The 21199-nt window shown below is 41.6% G+C and overlaps 1 protein-coding gene across 1 annotated transcript in view; it reads left to right on the top strand.

Moving 5' to 3' along the window:
• Positions 1–6333: 6333 nt before the first annotated feature.
• RASA3 (RAS p21 protein activator 3) overlaps positions 6334–21199 on the top strand; it is a 132474-nt gene continuing 117608 nt past the window's right edge. Inside the window, exon 1 of the mRNA XM_065829587.2 lies at positions 6334–6632. Coding sequence (XP_065685659.1) covers positions 6578–6632 — 55 coding nt within the window. The 5' untranslated portion in view covers positions 6334–6577. The remainder of the gene's footprint in view (positions 6633–21199) is intronic.

The raw sequence follows: 21199 nt of genomic DNA, 5'->3' as shown, positions 1-21199 counted from the left end.
TGGCATCTGTCAGATAGATCTTGCTTATCCCACAGAACTGGGACATATCTGGGAGACAGAGAAGTGTTTGTTTTATGGGTCTTTTGGGGTAGATGTTGGCAGGATAATCCCAGTGTCTTCCCTCTGGGGACCTTACAATCCCCCGAGGTGGATATGAGGGAGAAGATGGGGTAAGAGCTCTTCGTGCAGTCCTCTCAGAAGAAATACTATTGGTGCTGCTGAGCTCAGGTGGTTGAGTCTTTGCCTTGCAGCTGGAGAGTGAGGATGGAATCCTGTGATGTCAAATTAATTCTCATGAAGAACAGAGAAGACTGACGATGAGCTGATGACATAAAAGCAAACAAGATATGAAAGTGATTATTATGGCTACCAATATGCAATGACTTCTGAAATAACAGTATTTATATGCCTGCTTGCATAACCACATTTATTGTAAACAGCAGTTTCCAGTATTTTTAAAATAAGTAGAAAGTCCCATTGCTGCTTAGTTTTTCTCAAGATTATTTACTGTTTGCACTTAGTTACAGCAGTTCCACTGACAGCTAATGTGGGAGAGACGAGACTGGATGCATACTTACTAAACTGCAGTAACCACATTTCATTCTTGTGCATAATCACTGTTTTTTCTTCTGTAAGATCTTAATGCAGTTTTATTACATTATAATCTTTTATGGAGGGATAAAGGGATTTGTTCCTTAATAGGAAAGCGAAGTTTGTAAGCTCAAGTAAATCAGATATGACCCAGAACACAATGCTTCTACAAGTTTAACCAGAAGGTGTTTCATGTTGGTTACCTTCATTGGAATCCTGAATGTTCTGTGCTTGCTGCTAAAATGACATGGATTTGAACATAGTTATATTTTTAGGAGGAAGCTAGACTTAACAGATTTTTAGAAGTGATGAACAAGAATTAAAGGAGCAAAGTGTTATTAAAAAAAAAAAAAATTAAAAAAACATACAACCTGACAATTAGTTGTATTGTCTCAGCTATTGTAAAACCAGTTCTCACTGGCCCCTTTTTCCTGTAATTAAAGCCATTTTTCTTTTCCCCTTTCTGGCCTCTTTCTGGCCTAACGTTCAGCAAAAAAGAGCAAAAATGTGAGATTTTTTGAAAAGGCAAGTAGTAAGAACAACAGGTAGACATGCTTTTCTTCCTGTACTCAGGGGTCACAGTGGAGATCTTTGCTTTCTTTAAGCGTAGTAACTGCAGTGCGATCCCCAGCTTTCCTGCTTCTGAGGTACAGATTCATTTTTATCCCATGTATATACTGGTACATGCACACCCCCTTCTCATGCATTTACAGCCATCTCAGTAGTGTCCACTCTTTCCTATGTTTCTCTTTCAATTAAACTTTGTCTCTTTTGTGTTTTTGTGAAATCTGTGCTTTCTTGTCACTGTTGCTGACATTTTGCTAACTAAAACCTTCTTCGTCATCATTCCCTTCCTTTGCTTCTTTCATTTAGTGTAATGGCCAAAGCGTTTCTCTGCCAGACTAACCATACAAGTTATTTCATTACTGTTTCTTCATTCCTCCGTAGCTGTGATATGCAAACTCTTAGCCTTTGGAGACAAGGGTAATCACAGGCTCATTCTTAATTTCCTACTTACATAGGTTCATTGTATTTCTGCCATACTTCACTATGCATGGAGAGTGGGGGAAAGACTGTAGCCCTTTCCTGACCAGTTGGTTGGCTGTAGGACTTCAGGAGAAGGGAAGAAGGGAAGGAAGGAAGATAGAGAGGAAGAGAAAAAGAAAGAGAGAAAGAGAGAAAAAGAGAGAAAGAGAGACAGAGAGAAAGAAAGAGAGAAAGCAAGAAAGCAAGAAAGCAAGCAAGAAAGAAAGAAAGAAAGGACAAGACTATTTTACTATCTTATACGGATAGTACCTGCCTTCAGGCCTGGTATGGATATTATTAGTTGAAATTATCTATGTCTTCCTAAAATTCAATCACAATATCTTGCTCAGTCATCAGATCATAGTCCTACTTTATGTTATAGTGATATTTCCTTAGATTTGTCTTAAATATGTTGTTCCTTCACATAAATATAGGTTGCAGCTTTGTAGTTCCCAGGGGACAGTAGGTTCATATTTTGTTAGTTTCTTGTATAACACAAAAGGAGATTAGAAAGCTTCTTATATTCTGTTTCCTCCCAAGAGAAAGCGATCATGTAGATCAGGAGAGGAAATTATTTCCTTGCTTGGCACAAATGAGTCACAGAAAATGACCTTCTTTGTAGTCTAATTTAGACCCAAGAATCCTCTAAAGAGCTGATAGTGTAAACCCATATGGCTTGGATGAAGAAAAGTTGGAAAAGATATTGTCATTAACAGACTCATCCACATCTTAGAAGCAGCATTTCACTTTGCCTAGATTTTTTGATCAGACTGCTAGCAGCTGCAAATCTCACATTGCCTGCACATGTTATCTGTAATACACACACATGTGATGTGCTGCTGCTGAGGTTTCATTTCAGGAATGGAGATATTGAAAAAGCGACACACATTCTTTGGCTGTTTCTTATAATGCATTTAACATCTTTAAAAATACATGTTCATGTGAGTTTTAAAACACTGCTTTAATTTACATTGTTGGACTGTACAGCACATAGACTTGGAGATAGATGTGTATTACAGAGAAAACAAAAAGCTTTTAGGCTTATGTCAAGAAAACAAGAGACAACACAAAATAAACTAGCACACTGATACATGAAAGCACTGACAAAGAGCTTGAGCAGAAAAGGGCTGGTGGGAAACCAGAAGAGTAACTGGACAGCACAGTGAGCCAGAAGTAACAGTTCATAGATTCTCGGGCGAGGAAGCTTGAATTATTCCGCAATGAAGGAAGGTGAGAAGGTGCCTGCTTTTTTTTTTTCTTTTCTTTTCCTTGCTGTAAGCTTTTTTTTTTTTTTTAAATATTATTACTAGTTTTGTGTGTGTGTTTTCTTTTGTGTTTTTGTGTGTTTGTTTCTTTGTTTGTTTGTTTTTAACATTGGTCTGTTCCAATTGTTGCTCATGGATTCTGGGTAGTTTCTTTTAAACTTAAGTGCAAAAACTGGTGATACTTGACCACATTTTAAAGGAAAGGCTGGGTTTATGGTTGAATTTTGCCACAGCCTTCCTGTGCCTATCCATGCTCTTGGTAAAGCTAGGCCATGCTGAAAACCAGCCTGGCAGTGTAGCTGTGGGTAAGCACACACTCCTAATGCTGAGCCATTTCAAAGTGTCACGGCTTATGTGATTCTTGTTTTTCATAATATACAAATGAGAATAATGACAGGTGGCTTTTTTGTTGTTGTTTGTTTGTTTGCTTGCTTGCTTGTTTGTTTGTTTTTTAAACCACCAAACATATTACACCACAGATCCTTGCGAGCACCAGGGACCTGAGGTTATGATGTGGGGGTCAACCATCACCTTAGATAACAGAGTGAATTTACTCTGGGTCAAATGAAATTAGATATAAGAATGGTGGATTCTGACTGCAAAACTGGGTGTGCAAAAAGGGATGGGGAAATTATGTAGGGCCTGGTTTTGTGAATATATAATAACTGGGCTATAGGTAAATGTTTTGCTTCCTGGACATAAAGGAGACAGAAGTGCCACGACTGTCTGAAAAGAGCACAGCTGCAGATTGGGAAGGATAGTCTGTTGAGCATCTGCTGAGAGTGACTCTTACAGCAGCAAATGCTGGCAAGAGAATTGATAAATTGACTTTTTTTTTTTTATTACTATTTTGGGGTCAACTTTCTGCAGATAAGAAAAACTTCAGACAGGGAAATGAGGTCAACTGAAGTCTTTATGTACCAAAGGCAAGCACAGAAAACAGAGAGAAGCAAGATGTTTCATCTGAGATGTGGATAATATCTAGAACATGGCAGCAGGTTTCTCCCTGATGTTGTTCAGAAAGATTTATCAGTTCTCAGTGTACAGAAGAAGTTTCTTTGGTTACTGCATCACCATGTGTATGAAGATGTTTTTAAAGGGATCTATAAACTCAATTTGTGACCTCATTTGGGGTCAGCTTATAGGGATCGAAACAACAGGATCCATTTTCCTTTGCCTATAGCTACACTTTATCTACTTGCTTATAGCTGAAAGTCCTTGTTTCTGCCCGTGTATAGCATGTGTATAACAGCTGTTTGCCATTCTTCCTCAGTCAGATGACTCAATGGGCCTGCATTTATTTTGTGCAAATATGTTCAAGGTGTGTGCATATGTGGCGAAGGAGCAAAAGCAACAGCCATTGTATATTCCTTTTTATCTGTGAGCATGTATGGAGTGTTAAAACCGACCTATATAACATGCATACTTCAAAACTGTTTGTCACATTCAACATCTGGGCAGCAACAGATTGGCCACTCTGAGTCAATGTCCTTCTTAAAATGTGAGGTACCTGATCAGCACTCCTGTGGCTTCTGTTCAGGCTGCTGCTTGTGTTGCCTCTTGTCCACCTGTAAGGTGAGACAAAAATAGGGGAGTCAGAAGTATTGTGACAGGTGAAATTAGGGCTCTGGTGAAGAAAATGGTAAAGTTTGCTAGGACAGGGAGCACCAAAGTTATCACGAGGGGTGCAAAGGACCAGCGGGCAGAGGTGCTGAAGCATTGCAGTGAGTTGGGAGCATTATGTAGGTAGAACAGGGATAAATGTAATGAGGTTACAGAGGACACTGGGCATATTGCAGTGAGGAGGAGGGAATTACGGTATGGATGTTGGTAAATGGAAGCCTGTGCTTTACAAAATCCCCTCAGAGTCTTGTGCTATAAGAGTATTTTTATCAAATTACATATGTCGCTTGGCTATGCAGACAAAGCGAACACAGTAAGTCAGGCAGCTCCTTAAGATAACTCACTGCTTCCTTTTTTGGCTGTGAGCTTGCCAGCTTCCTTCAGAGTTAGGCACATACCTGTGCTGGAAAACTCAGATACCCCAAACTTTCTTGCAAACTGACTCCCACTGCCATTGTAACTCCTTCCCAAGTTTTTATTTTCTCACATATTTCAATATCTCTCTCTCTCTGCATAAAGGGAATTAATTATGCATTGTACCAGCCATGATTCAAGCAAGGATGTACTGCCCAACCGTATTCTTCAAGCTTGCCTGGACGGTTTCTTGCCTACAGGCTTCATACCACATGTGACTGACTTAGGATTTCCCTTCTGTTTCCTTGCTGTCGTTTTAATAGTTTGGTTCTTTCACTACTAGATTCTTAGTACATGTGTACATTGTCCTTAGCCTGTTTGCCTTCCTCCCACTTCTGAAATTCATAGCCAGAGTGAGAAAGCATTTGATGGTGGGTGGTGTGTGTGATTTTTTTTCCCTTTCTTTTTGCTGCAGGCTTGAGAAAGGGCAGTTTGTTGTGCTTCTCTGATATGCTGGACTGTCATGTGCCCAGGCGGTTCTGCGCCTGTTCTAAGCCTCCTCAGTGGGGTAGTGATTGTCTGCATGAAAGGTAATTTGATTATTTTACTTCTTGAAACAGTGTAATCTGTACATCTCTATTGGACTGTGTGCTCTGTTTTTGCCAGACCTTTAGCAAAGGGGTATTTCAGTTACTGACTTTACAAGTTTGTCACTGAATATTGACACAGGTCCTGTTTCCTCCTGTTTAATGTGCAATCATGAAATCTGAATTACCTGCTCTTCCCGTGCAATCAGGTAGAGCGTGCTTTGCCAGTGATCAAATGGAGCCAGGAGACAGACCGGCCTGCTCCCAACACCCAGATGGGTTTGTTCATTTTCTACGGGCTTCTTTACCCCACTAATGAATGGCTTTCAACCTGGGGGCACCGCAGGTGCCCTTTCTTTATGGCTCTGTGGGGAAGACGACTTGAACATCCCTCCCTCCCTTTGGCCGTGACGCGCAGGCCCCGCGGCCGAGGCCAACGGCTGCTCCTCGACGGTTGGTCCGGGCCGGCGCTGGCGACGGGCAATGGAGTTAGTCAGCCTTCCCCCTCCCCTCGCTGCCCCTCGGGAGTCCCGGCGGGGTGGGGGGCTGCCGCGGCCGGGAGGAACGGAGCCACCCCTCAACAGCCGCCTTCTCCTCCTCGCGGCGGGGACTGGGACAGGACAGGGCAGCGGCGGGACGGGGACAGGGCTGACAGCCCCGCCATGACTGAGGGGCGGCCGCAGCTGGCCGGCCGGCGCGCGCCGCGATCCAGCTGTTGGCAAAGCACCGCAACCCCCCCTGCTCTCCGCCCTCCTCCAACTATCCCGCTCCCCCTCCCTCCCCTGGCAGGCAGCGGCCCAATGGGCGCCACGGCCAGCTGCTTCGCTGGCCAATGAGGAGGAGGCGGCGGGTGCTGCCAGCGTGAGAAGCGGGAGGCGGGCGCTGTGCTCGGCTCCGCTTGACTGCTCGCTCGCTCACGGCAGCCGGGTCGCGGCGCGCTCGGAGGCGTTCGTTCGCCCTCCTTTGCGTCGCAGCGGAGCAGCTCGCCTGCCTCCTCCTTCTCCTCCTCCCTGGCCCCGGCCCCGGCTCCGGCTCCGGCTCCGGCTCCGGCTCCGGCTCCGGCTCGTCCGTCTCCGCGGCGGCGGAGCTCGAGCACTGCTGAGCGCCAGGCGCGGTAGCGGCACCACCACCATGGCGGTGGAGGAAGAGGGGCTGCGGGTCTTCCAGAGCGTCAGGATTAAGATCGGTGAGGGGAATGCGCGGGATGAGGGCGGCCGGCCGCGGCCGGGGAACACCCGCTGGAGCGGGGAGCGCCGGTGCGGGAGGCAGCCGGCGCCGGCCACCCTTTTGCACTCCCCTGCGCGCAACGTCCCGCCGGGGGAGCGGGGCGGGCGGTGCCCGCGGCCCGGCGGGGCTCTGCGGCGCCTCAGGCTGGCGGAGCGGGTCCGGTGGGAAGCGGCGCCGTGAGGGGCGGGCGGCCGGTGCCGCGGTGACAGGCGGGCAGCGCCGTGTGCGTCCGGCTGGCGAGCCGCGCCGGCGGGAGTCCGGGCGGTGCAGGATATTAGGCAGATTTCGCGATTTTTTTTTCTTTCTTTTTTTTTTTTTTTCGTTGCTATGCTACGCTCTAAAAGTTTGAAGGCGGCCCCCGGTTCTCAGTGCTGCGTGTCACTGGCAAAGCTGGTGCGAAACCGGCCAAAAAGTGGCGGCGGGCAAAGCCGGTGTCTCAGCCCTGGACTCAATGAGCGGGGTGCGCTGAGGCTCCTGCTTCCTGCGGCTCGCATCGGGAGATTCGCTCTTTTTCTTGCTGTTGATCGAACTCCAAACCGCATTATTAGAAAGTAAAGCGACAGATGTCAGCGTGCAGATTAAACTCTCCCTGGTAGAGTTCTGAGTGTGCCGGCGGGGAGGGAAGTCCCTGGTTTCCGTAACAGAATCAAACCCGCATGCAGAGGGAGCGGTTTGCCTCGCTGGGATGGCGCACGGTGGTGGGGAGCCCGCGGGGAGGTGGAAAAGTTTAGTGATGGACTCGCAGTAGTGGATACTAAAGGACTTGGGCTTGTAGCTTCCTATTAACGCTCTTAAAAAATCTGCTCTTGCATATCCGTGCATGTAAAAGCAAATTTGCAACCACCAGTTATCACGTTAGATAAAATCGAAACTTGAGTTTGCATAGGAAATCTCATTACTGGATAATCGCATTAGCATTTCGAAGAGACCCCTCGGTATTTTGTCAGGTTCTTGCTAGGATCGTTTTCCTTATTAATTGTTAGCAGGTAGTTTAGTGATAGCAGACTTTAAGAAGTAAAATTTTATTACATAAACTAAAAATCATATGTTGATTTTGTGTTCTTTTATACATCCAATAAACAGATTCAATAAGATTCTGAAATATGGCTGGAGACTTGTTTTCTGTCTCTTTTCATAGAGGAGACGAAAAATAAAAAAGTCTTATTACAAGCGAGAAATTCAGACACCAAGGGATGCTATTGCAGGTTGTTCCTATTTGGTGATTTTTAGTGAAGGGAGGAAGAGCACAGCTCACATATAGGATGATGACTTTTTGGTGGTTTTTGTGTTTTTTTGAGAAGAAAACAGCGATGTTGTTGTACCTAAACAATTGGTGTCACTGGAGTGTGGGAACTTCTTTGAGTGATAGGAGAGATCAAAGATAATAACAGCAGCAAAAGGCTTGAGATTATTCTCATTAAATCATGGACTAAAGTTAATCCTTCTGCTGACTTCAGTTATCAGATTCCTCATCAGAGCTAAGTGTTTGATTAATGTACAGTATTGCAGTAAGGGTTCCGGCTGCCTTTTAGCATGGATAGTAAGCAGGAAAAACTGTGTGTATCCGTGATACACCAGTGCTTCATTTCTGCCTTCTGAGCAAAAGGTCTTTGCTCAATGAACTGCAAGAACAACGCCAGGCACTTTCTGGAGCTTGGCTGTGCCCCGGCTTCTGCTGTAATACAGCAGAGGGCGTTGTTAAGTACGCACAAAAACCAGCTCTGTACTCCAGCTCGCTAGAAAGTATCCAAAGGCAGATTCATCAGCTTTTGTGGCAGGGGAACGAGTTTTTGGGTTTTGTGTATATGTCTGTGTAGCTGACTGTCTTTTGTGAAATTTGTCAGAACAACAGAAGGGAGTATTTCTAATCTAGCAGGCCTTGTAAAGCAATCCCAATCTTGAAGAAATTATGTATGGAGGTTTGTAGACTCCCTCCAAAAAAAACTGTGAGTGGATTTGAAAGAAGATGGTGAACATTAGAGGGACACTACTTTTGTCAGCTACTCACAAGAGTAAATTTGTCTTTCAGTAGTTCCCATTTGCTAGTATCCTGTAGGTTTCTCTATTCTCTAGTGACAGGAGGCTTTGAGTTTTTTGATGGGTTATTTGAGGACAAAGGCATAAGTAATTTCCCATCTTGATTTGCTTTGATTCATCATGTGCAAGAAGTGGTTAGTTCTGTTCTTTGGGAGCTTGTTTCATGGCCAAACTCTGACTGGTCTCTGACTTGCAGATACTCTGTGCTAGATCTGCTAAGATGTTTCCTTCTCTGGCAAAGCATAAACAGGGGTGCTGATGTACAAGTACGCGTTGGTGTACATCTCATGAAATGTACGACCAATGCTTGAAGAATCGGTGCAAACGCACTGTTAGATCAGGGTGGGGCACCCAGAGTGCTGTGTCTGTCTTAATGGAGAGGCTGATGCAGTTTAGAGGCTTCAGGCTGTGCAAAACATTTGTGGCCTAGACATTTTTGAGTGCCCTAATGTTGTGTATTGCTATGGCTGGGTCTTGTCCTGTATTTACAATAAGCTGCAGGTAAATGAAGGCATTTTCTATTGCTGGTGTAACTTGTTCTTTTGGGGCTGGTGGGTTGCACAGAATCAGCCCTATTTAGCTGGGTGGGTAATTATATTCCATATCTCCCAAATGCTTCCCCATTCTGAGTAGTGTTGTTTCTAGTCGTGTTTGGATTTGTCTTGAGCTAATCTGTTTTACCTCCTGAAAACGTGAACCCTTGAGCTTCTTAGGAACCTCTGTTTCTCTCATTTGTTTGCACTGCCAGCGATGTGCCACTTCAAGGAATGGCGCATTGAGGTACTGAAGTTGTGGAGCAACGATATGAACTCTCATTTTGGGTTGCAGTGTTAGGAGGAATTGTTACTGTGCTACCTCTTATCCAGTTTCTGGTTTCTTTTGTGATTTGTTGGACTGAAAGAACTTGGTGCCTGGCTACTTCTGCTCATGTCTGTTGTGAGGAAGTAACACACAGTAAAAAGAAAAAAGTAGTATATATACTAATGAATGTAATGTTCAAGTACTTGTTTGAAATTGATTTATTTTGGCTTCCCATAACTGAAGCTGTTGTCCTCTTGTCTTTTTTCCTTAATTGATGAATTATTTTTACCGGAATCCCTTATACATAAACAAAACAATGTGTCATGTAAGACTAAACAAACACTTCCTATAAGATTGCCACTTTGAGGAAGTGTGCAGTGCTGATATTTCCATGAGTCAGTGTTTCAGAACCTGAAAGGAAACAACATAAGGCTCTATGGCTGATGATTGGCTGGAAAAACTACAAAGAGTGTCCTTCTGCTTAACAACATGGCTTGTGTTGTACTGTTAATAATATTTAATAGATATACTGCACTTAATTGCTACTTTTTTTTTTCTCCTTAAATGGCACCAACTGTTAAACTTTCAGTTGAAAAAATAAAAGTTCATACTCAGCATTTCTGTTGTGGAAGGCTGTATGCTGGATAGCAGAGCACTTTCTGCCAGATTTTACTTTGTTAAATTAGTTATACTTGAAAAATCTAAAGAAATGGCTCATTGGTGAATTTTCACTGTAAAGTAGCAAGCTTCCCATGTCTTTGAAATCTAGTTTTATTGTGTCGGGGAATATGAGGCTCTGCTCTAAAATTGCATTTTTCTAGCTGTAGGTGGGTTTGTTGTAGAGGTCAAACTGTCCCATAGTTTTGCAATAATAATTGAGACAGGAGGATGCTACACATCAAGAGACTACCAGGGGAACCAATATGGTGAGGAGGACCCTTTGCTAATTGTTTCGTGGAGCTCAGAGATCATAGTGGTCCACTCATACGCTGTGAGGACTTGTTGCAGTTTAAGACATGCATAAACTTCTGAAGCTAGAAAGGGCCAGACATGGACCTTTTGTGGTTAAAGGTGTTGAAATGACACCCTAAGATGTGGAACTTCTGGCAGCATGGTCACTCCTTAGCACTAAGCGTGATCAGAAGCATGAAGCTGTGAAATTTTTGTGGTAAAGGTTGGTTCACTACTATCTGATGTGGGCTGATGCTCGACTCTCAGCTTATCCTGTTCAAAGGGTAAACCCACCATTTTCTGAGAACTCAAACCTCATTTGTGTTGTGACAGTCCAGTTGAGTAGGTGAGGATTGCTGGTCTGTAGACTGTGCTGTCTCTCTGACTCTTTATTTTGCTGTGCCTTCTTTACTATTTCATACAGAGCTGTGTAGTTTAAGACATTGCAAAAGCAATTGACCTTTTCTTTGGGAAACGGAGAGTCTTGGGTGAAATCAAGCAGAGTATTTGCTCAAGTGCCAGTATACTAGTGTTTAAGCAGGTTGATTGCCAAGGGAAAGGATTTACTGCCCTTCTACCATTAAACTTGATACGGAATAAATGCTTGAGAAATGCCTCTCTGCATTTCTGTAAGGTTAAGGAGGAACTATCTCATCTCTGACAAACTTAAGGCCTTTGTTAAGTCTAATAATCCTAAGATTGATCAGGGAAATCCATTTTACCTTGAGAAGATGTTCCTTTTAATGTTGTCTGTTGGGATTTAGTTCCTTGTCTTAAGTGGTTACTTGTAGAAGTAAGTACGACTAAATATGCTCACCACATAATACTGTAAAAGGATTTATCCTCATTGAAGCGGGACATAAGGTCAAATAGATATTTTTAGAATTAAAGAATTTTTACCAGGTACCTCTCTCTCTCTCTCTGTGTATATAAAATAGAAAATTATAACAAACGTGTTATATTTCCTAAGTAATAAAGATCACAATGATTTTTTGTAGTGTTTCAAAGTTAGTGGACCAACAAATATAGAAAGGAAAACAAGTCATTTGCATCTCACCCTGAATATATTCAAGACTTCTCAAGTTCATTTCTGCACATTATAAAGTTAACAGGTACAGCTTAAACTGATGTTGTGTAGGTAAAATAAATTGGCAACTTACATTGTTATTGATGGACTGCTATGCTATTTAAGGCTTAAGTCTGACAGGCTGTGGAGGTTGCAGAATAGATTGTGCAGGTTTTTCACCACTAGCTTAATATTTCGATCTCTTCTAAATTTGGTGGTGGTTGTGTTCTGACTGACTCATGCTCAGTGTGCTGAATGGAAAAGAACTGGGACCAGTGCTGTTTCTAGAGGAGGAATGCTGTGACTGCTCATGGGCTGTCAGGAACAGCCGTGGCTGGAACAACAGTGGACACCACAGCATAGTTTCTGCAAGTGAGAGAAGGAAATGAAGGTGGCAGTGGAAAATGCTTCAGTGAACTTAGTTTTGAAGAAATGGAAGATGCTTGTGTTTGGGGCTGCCAGCTTGACATCAAATTATGCATGACTTCCTTTTAAGTAAAAAATAACGATTCATATATGAATGAGAGTAGAAACCAATGTTACTTGGCTTTTTGAGTATGTAGAGGTAAATTCACAGGAGTGAAACCATTAAACAAATCTGCACAGAGCCTCTGATTTCAGGAAACAAACTTTCCATTTTTTTGTTCCTCTTTTGGAATTAGTACATTTGAAAAAAGTGTACTCTAATCTCTCTCATGAGAACTAAAAATGTTTTCTTGTCTTCTCACTGAGGTGATTATTTGCTGGTCAAAGTACCAAATGCTCTTACATGCGGATGTTCTATAAATGCTGGATATCTTAGATTTGCAGTTTTCCAGCAAATACTTTTGAAAACTTGTCATGGCATTGATTTGCTCATCAGACTGGTGGGGTTTTGGTGATTTATTTATTTTAAAAATTTATTATTGGTTGAAAACAAATCTCTCTGAAACTACTGGGCTAGGTAGATCCCAATATTAGCCTCTATTCCTGTGTTCTTGTGTTTCTGTTCTGCCTAATGATGTTTCTCCTCCATGTTTCAGATGTTCCTTTGTGAATCTGTTCTTGGAGTTGCACTCCAAGACATGGCATTGTGATATGCTAACCCAAATTACTAGCTTGTTGCTGTTGAAAAGGCAGGTCTTGCTTTTCCCCTTCCATACTCATCTTGCTCTCATCTATGAAACACTCTTTACACCCCTTACCCCAAACAAATCTGCTGTTGACTGATGCTCCTCTGCTGACGAAAAAAAAAAAAAATTTCAAAGTAGGCCCAAAGAATGCAATTTATTTTTCTTGTCAGGTTTAGTTTTCTTCCATTTTAGTGAGCTGAATCTGTGCGCTCAACGTCAGAGATGTCTCTGGACAAGTATCAGAAGCTTGACTGGGAGTGTGTGTGTCAGATGCAGGGGACAGCAGGTACATCCCCTGCTTTCATGTCTGTGTATTGAGAGTGTCATGAGACTCCTTCAGTCCACTCTGCTTCCTTAGCACGTTTTCTTGTTGATGCTGTATTTGTTAGCCTCCAATATACACTGGCTTGGCCAGCTGTCCTGAAGAACAAATGTTAAAACTCCAGCAAGATCCCCCAGAGGATAATCTGACAAACTAGTATAACTGTATCTCTGACCTTCCACCTGAGAACTACTTGCATCTTGCCCTCAGTTCAGCAGCCTCATCTGCTTATGAAAATTTAGGTGTTTAAGTTGGTACTAATTGATTAATACACTGCCCTGCTTCTCCATCACACACTTGTTTTCTAAAGCTGTGACACCTCATATTGATTATCATGTTTAGGTTTAAACAGACCCCCTCCTTCTTTGTATCACAGCAAGATTTTATGCAGATCTGCTGTCAAACACTCTGTTATCATATGAAGCCATTAATTTTACTGATGCTCCTATTTAAGGAAGATCACTTCATGCAAACACTGAAGGGTGTTCCCTACAGCAAGAGTAGAAAATACAATTTTTAAAAAAGCTTGTAAAATACCTTAGACAGTAGACCTCAGGTTAAAATTCTTAGAGCAGGTTAACACTATAGACTGCAAACAGATCTTCAGGTATTCTCTCTGTCCTTTCTTAGTCTCTGGTGAAGGACTGACTGGTCTCCTTTACAGGGGTGTAAATTGTGAGTAATTCTGTTGAAGCCATTAGTTAAACTTCTGTGAGAGTCAGATTAACTCTTTGAGTAGCTCATGTAGCAGTTTTTTTCTTGGAGCGCGTCAGGGGAAGGATGAAGCAAAATCTACTTGGGATTTTTAAATAGTACTTAATACCTCTCATTTTGTGACAATTCACTGGTGAGAAAAACCTGTGCAAAATGTTGTGTTTGGAGAATCAATCTTACAGTTTCCATGTGTGAGAACAAGAAGCCTAGAATAAAGACAGATGGTTCTAGTCTTTGCTAAATACTATAAAATATGCAAATATCAGACAGTTTTATTGCTTGTCATTTCAGATGGACAAATATTCAGCCAAGTATTTAGAAGAAAAATTAATGTGTGTGCCAGTGGACTATTAATGTGTCTAGGGAGCAAGTAACTTAAGGCATATATTAATGGTTAGAACACACACTAGTATATTTTAATGTTGTGTTTTTAAACCTTACAGTACTAGAGGTTTATCTATTTTGTGGTTAAATCAAGGAGAAACTTGAGATATGCTTGAAGTTAATAACAGGTTATATTTTATTAAATTGAAAAGCTCATAATAGGCTTGCACTTTCTGAATAGCTCTCTCATTTTCTGATTTTAGCAATGTTTATTAAACCTTATGAAGTGTCTGTTCTCTAGCAGTGCCTGTTGGATTTCTTCAGCGTAGTGGACTGGTGACTGAATTTAGGATCAAACTAAAAGCTTTGTTTTGGAATAAAAGCAAAACAAATCTAACTTCCTTCCTCTCCCATCCTAACCTCTACCAAGGGAAAGCAACTTCCCTGGAACTTCACATGTTGTTTTCCTCCTATAGAAGACTTTCTGGGTGAAAGTTTTGCAAAATGAGATGTGAAGCTTCAGAATTATAAAGAACTGGATTTTTTTTCCTGTTTTCATTTTTCAGATTTTTTCATAGATCATTGCCAAATGTAAAAACACTTTAAAGATTCAGTTGAAAGTTTGAGGGCTTTGAGTTTGTTCCCTTCCTGCCCCCCTCCCTCTTTTCTTTCTGAAAGGGAAAAAAGTTTACCTGTATTTTTGAGGTCTGTTGAGGAAAGAACAAAAATATTGAAGACTTACAGCCTGGTCTGACTTGCCTGACTTCTGAGGTTGATTAAGAGTTTTGCTCTTCAGTTTTCATTCCAGACCTCAGAAGTCTCATCTTTTTTCTACCTGACTAAGAAACTCATGCTTTTGCTTGTTATTATCTCTCAGGGAGCACTGGGGCAAAAGGAAGATCCCTTCATCAGCACAACAACTCAGTCTTACTGTTCCCTACCTGCTGGGGTGTGTAACTGTGTGACTGCATTGCCATTAACTAAAATGGATTAATATGATGTGATGATAAGAGGGAGAGTGTTTCACTTATTTAGGAGTGACTGGTAGATTTGAACAGGTAGCATTTGATATGATAATTAATTTGCATAAATATTGATGTACTTTTATAAGCTGGTAGTAGGTTGATGAACATTAGATGAAACATCTCAATTTTGACAACTGCAACAAATTAATGAAAAGCCTTAAAGCTGGGAAGAACATATGTTTCTGTAATAATGAGAGGAGGGGGAATTTACTGTTAATGCATGTCTGTGTTCCATAAGATGCATGCTTGAGCTTTCTTTTAATCTCCTACAGTGACCTTAGGAGAAAGCATACTTGCCTGTTTGTCGCTGTACTTGTTACTCAGAGAGATTTCAAAATCCATTTAAAAGAAGTTTGTACTGAAAGGCCTGAGTTTGTGTTTCAGGAAAGGAATGTAAAACATTGGAGACTGGGTTACACAGGGAGCAGAAGGGTACTTGAACTTGTGAAGGACTTCTTTCCAGGGTTTTTAACTTAGAGCGGTTAACTTTTTTTATTTTTAGCTGTAGGAACAAAGTTTTTGAGTGACTGATATCTTGGTTTTTAGCAACTTACTGATTTAAAATCCCATTCAATTCCAATTACACAGAAGGCACGTAGTATAAATCAACTTTACCCTTTTTGATTTTTCCTTGCTTTCAAGTTTCATTAATCTTTCATATTCCAAGTACTGAAAAACTGATGACTTGAAATAGTTTATTTACAGTTGCTTCTGTTATGGCTGCCTATACAGAGTTTTTATATTTTAAAAAAGCAGCTCCAAAAACAGATCCACTGATGACTGGGTTCAAAACTTCTTAAAAATAAGAAAGGGGGAAGAAGTTTATTTTTACTACTGTTTATAATTTCTTCTAAAAATATTTCTATTTACAAATTGTTTACAGCTACTTGCTTTTGTTCAAGAACTGTAGAAGAAAACAGTTAGTGGTCGCCTTTTGCAAGGCTTTGGTTGATTCTTGCTGGTATTTCCCAGCTGGTGTTAGAGTACATCTGGAATCTATGAAATTCCTTTCTTTGTTCCTCATTTCCTGTTCCATTCAGTCCTACAGTGTGCCGTTTTAAAAGCTGTTTCTCTTGGTATCTTCGTCTAAGATGTGTGTTTTAAAGCATTTAGTGAGTTCTTAAAGGAGGTTAAATGTTCCTTGGGTTTAACAGTGTAATTGAACTGTATCATGGAACTTCTCAGATGTTTTGTTTTGATATTTCAATGAAAAATAGTTTCATTGATTTTTTTTTTTTCCTTTTTTTTTTTTTTTTCTGGCAGTCATTCAGATTCTAGAATTGTAGGAAGGAGGGTGGCAGAAAGAGATGAAAAATCTGGTAGATAGCAGAAAAGCTCTCTTTCTTAGTCTCCCTCCCTCTCCCCCTCCTCCTCCTGCTCAGGAACAATCACCCGTTTGTAATGGAAAATCAGATCTATTTTGCAAGAGATACAGGGTGTGACATCTTACAGTTGCTTTTAGATTGTAGTTCGAAAAGCTGGTGACTGCTATGGAACACGTGAACACAACCTTGGAAGAATGAGCTCTGATGGTATGACACAATGTGAGAGTTGTGTGCGTCTCAAACGAAAACAATCCATCCCCTCCAAACCAGCAATGTTCAAGTTAAATTTACTGGTTGGGATTGCATTGTTGCAGATCCCCAATAGTCACTAAAAAAGAGAAGGGATGCACTGGTCTAAGGGAACTGGTCTTATTTTTTTTGTAAGACTGTGTTTTGTTCTGTGAACAAAACATCTGACAAAAATTGTGCTCTTATGAATACTCATGTATCTGAGTAGCTGGTCCAAGTTTTCCAGAACAAATGGAAGTTCTTCATAGCCCAGTGGCTGGCTCTTCTGTTCTTGTCATCTGCCAACTGAGTACTGTTTCTGAGACTGTAGCTTAGCTCTCTGCATGCTATCTGTAGTCATGGAAGAACTGTGGCGGTACAATACGTGTTCAAAAGCTTCTGCACGAAGCACCTGCTATTAAGATGAGGCTTGCATTATAAGCATTGTTTCTTCTCTCAGTGTTCCCTTACATTTTGGAATTGTGGAATATCTCTGAAGTGGCAGCATTTGGTGTCGTGGAGAACTTAATATTGGGGAAATATGTAATCTGGTTTTGAACTGCTGTTTTTAATGCAATTTAGCAGAGAGAAGCAAGGAATACTAGCACTGTGAGACCTGTCAATCCTCTACAGGTCAGATTTTCAGATCTACTGACTAAAGTTGCTTATCTTCTTTTGATATTTTTTTTTTCAGATGTCCCTAACAGAAGCTGTGTAGTTGATTACATTAAAAGGATTGTACATGTGGGTAGTTGCACATGATATTTATTCCATGTTATTATAAGGAAACCAGTAGAAGTGCTAGCTGTTTTACATGAGATATGCAAAAATGGTGGCAGAACTGTGAAACTCCAGCAAATATCTGAAATCTGCCTTTCAGCAGATCATATGGGTGCAGTGTAAGATAGTACACCTTTTTTCTTTTTATTTTTTTCTTGTTTAAGGTTCTTGGGTCCTCTGCTCAGAGAGGAAGTAGAGGTCCTAGAAACCTTTCACCTGCTCTGCTCAAGTCAGAGGAGCTGTGCTCCCTTAAGTTTTGTGCCCTGCATTGACTGTCAGTAAGGTGCTTGCCTTGATCTATGCAAATTCTCCCCAACCTAGACAAAGTCTGGTCCTGGAGACTTCCTTCAGACCATGTTTCCCTGCAGCTCTGGGACATTAACTCTAACCTAGTTCGCTTCCTGAGATCAGGAGGAGTTGCATTTTTTCCTCCATGAACATAATGGTGAAGTTCTGACTTATATAAATATTCCCCAGCAGATAAACAGAAGGGCCCTGTCAGCTGTTTCTGCAAGTGTTCTCTGATCTGTTCCTCTTTGGAAATTTGTAGTCACATTTTGTAGTGTAGATATTTGATGTTTAGTACCTTGGCTGATGTTGCATAATATTCAAATGTCAAGTTGTTGAGATGCCAACAGAGCACAAATGTTGTTCTCCAGGTATCTCTTGACACAAATGTAAGGTAGGACTAGACCAACACCACTCTTATTTCTGTAAATATTAGTCTTACTCTGTGTTTGTAGATTTTTCCATGTAGTTAATTTTACTCCACGCTGTCAGCCAGCAGCCCTTGGTGACTCTGCTTGACCAGCGCAAACACCAGAGTTCCCACTAACAGTGTTTAAAGCTTTGAGACAGGAGCTCCAGGTAGTTGCTGCAGAATAGGTTTAGACTATTAGTGTTTCAGAGATGATGGAGGGGAAAGGAGATAGTGGTCAGTGGTAATCAGTCCACCCCTGACTAAAGCCAGGGGAACTGTTTACGTCCCTTCCCTCTCATATTGAAGTAAAGAGCCAGTCTCTTTTCTCTGTGGAGTGGTGCCTGCTGTTGGAAATTCAGGAAATTGCTGTTGCATGCCAGGGTTGGAAGGAACTAGATTTCAAGATCGCATACGTGGTATACTTATTCTCTCCCTACTCCCCCATGGCTTTTACTTTTTAGGCCTACTAAGCAAGATTGCCAGAGCGAGAGAGAGGGGGCAAAAAAAGAAAGCTAATTTTTATTCAGGCCAATACTCCCGACTGTCTGTTTTTAAGTGGTGAGCAGAAGTTTTTGACAGGGAATAGAAAGTGCCTGGGGGAATCTGAGATGTTGTAATAGAGAAAAATAACTACAGTAAAAGTGAAGCTCTAACAGGCTGATAATTAGTGGGTTTTGACACCTGCTTCTGGGACACTGTTCCAGAAGGTTGTGGGTTTGAAAGTAAAAAAATATTAACTGAATGACTTTTAGAGTCAGCTCCAGTATTAAATGTAACCAATCTCTTTAACAGTGTAGCAGGAAATGTTGTATAGGTTGTCATTATTAGAGTTTCCTGGTAACACCTGCAAAATTTTGATATGCTGATGCCTGCTTCTCGTAATGGGAATTGGTAATCTAGTCCTGCATGGAACTTGTACTTCATGCTCTTGCATATAGGCTTTACATTCTTGTGCAAAGTGAATCTGTGGAATTGAAAGTGTATTTTTCTCCTAGCCCTGTGAAAACAGCATCTCCCAGTCAGTGCTGATTTGAGTCTAATTCAGGTATAGTTGTACCATGTCAAACTCCACTTTTTTTTTTAAATACTAAATGCTTGTTAGGTGGGGTCCCTACTCGAGCAGTACCATGCACACTGTATTGGGAACAGCAGGAGCAAATACTGTGCTTAACAGACCACGCACCATCAGTGGCAGAATGAAATGCGGTCATGCGTGAATATCTTACCCAAGAAGGGCTTAGAACCAAATAAGAACTTGTGAATTAGTGCCAGGCTGAAGGTATACTAAAAATCCTCATGTATTGTGTGGGGTTAACTCTGGTGTATCAGAATGTGATTAAAAAACCCCACTACTTCAGGTGACTTGCCTGGAGGAAATACTGGGTACAGGGCTAAGTCTGATCCCTTGTTGCTCTCCAGAACCCCAGCATGTGAGATGGGGACAGGAGCCTCCACCAACTCCCTTCAGAGTATGGAGTCAGTTGCAAGGCAGGACCTTGTAGCAGTGCATTAAAGGTAGGAATTTGCTTCCCTTTGTGTTTTGGAGGAGGCAGTGGAGGTGATGTATCAGTGCTTTTGTTGTACCTTAGATAAACCATTTAGTAGTCTCTGGCATCATGATGAAAATGCTAACGTATTTTGCAGTGTACATATCTTCTAGGGTATCAGGCTGCAGGAGATAAAATTTGGGATATTTGTCTTAGGGGCAGCTGGGCTTGGACAGAAGCAAAGCAGAATGGAGTGTTTTGGCCCACTGCAGGTGTCATGTGCATTTATTTGGTATTTCATTTTGTCATTGTTTTGGACATAGATGTGCAGTTCTCTTTTTGGTGTCTTATCCTCTGAATAATTTTCCCCTGGAGTTAGAATTTGTAGAGTGAATGAGGACATGACAGGGAGAAAAGAGTGACTCGTGGTAAACACATCTAGAGAGTCACGTGTGTGGTCCATGAAGCTCATCTGCTGCAGACATCCTTTAAGAGGAGAACAAGTCTGTTTGTGTTGCCCAGTAGCCCCTGACAAGGTGTTTGTTGCTCCTCTGTCCCCTATGGTACACCTGGAACCAGCTGTTTTGTAGTGCTGAGCCTTCACAGCTCCAGGGGGAGCAGGGTATGGGAAAGATGAGCTGTGGCTCAAGCAGTGTATGCTAGATTCTTTTGCTTTGCAGTGCTTTCTGTTTGAATGATAGCTTTCTTTGGAGAACATAAGATTAACACTAAAATAGGCCAGCATAGGATGAAGATGATGACAATATAAAGCTTCAAAACATCATTTTGAGCCAATGGGTTTGCTTTATTTTAATCAGGATTTTTTTTTAACAGACATTAAAGTAAAATTCTTGGGCCAAAATAGGTTATTATCAAGAGTATGCTTAAGTATTTATTTGAGCAGTGGAGCATTTACTCGGGTGTTGATGGGGAGTAATGTGAATTCTGCTGTAGGGCTGTGATTTGGAGCCTTTGGGGGAGACAGGGAAGGAGGTTGAAGTTTTTGTAAATTAAAACTATCTCAAGAGGATGCTGCTGTAAGTCTTCTGTGCTATTAGTGGTGCCTCTAAAACATTTTTAGTTACGTGCAGGCTTCAAAATCATATTGACGATTATGTCTTAGCCGTAGATAGTGCAATCATGTTACTATTGGTTTGTTCTCTTGTAATAATCCAGACTGAATGGTTCAGCCCCAAACCTTCAAGACACTAGACAGTAGGTTTGACCTGGCTCAGTTCATTTTACGCTCTGCTCAGGTGTAATGTTTTTCAGTTCATGAATTGCCTAATTAATCTTAATGATAAATGAGATTTTATTCTAATTATTTGGAAGACAGCCTGGTTTAGGAAAGTCTCTGAAATGCGTAGCTGCTGTTCTACCTGTAAGACAGCCTGGATTCTTGTCTGACTGTGATGATATCAGACATACATCTTTATTTTCCTGACAGCTGGAACCAGTATCTAGAAGGTTTGCATTGTGTGCCCCTGTATCTGCTAAGCACCAGTGAGCTTTCAGAGTCAAATAGTTGAAACTGAGGGTTAGTATTATGAAGATTGTCCACTGTAACCTTCATCTGATCCTTTTGTGAACACAAAATTCCTGTTGCTACAGGAATATATATTTACTTATAAAAGGAAAACACTGTGGTGCTTTC

This window comes from Patagioenas fasciata, chromosome 1 (assembly GCF_037038585.1).
Source record: "Patagioenas fasciata isolate bPatFas1 chromosome 1, bPatFas1.hap1, whole genome shotgun sequence".
Taxonomy (NCBI): Eukaryota; Metazoa; Chordata; class Aves; order Columbiformes; family Columbidae; genus Patagioenas; species Patagioenas fasciata.
The sequence above is the reverse complement of the archived record's forward strand: the minus strand, read 5'-3'. Positions and strand labels throughout refer to the sequence as shown.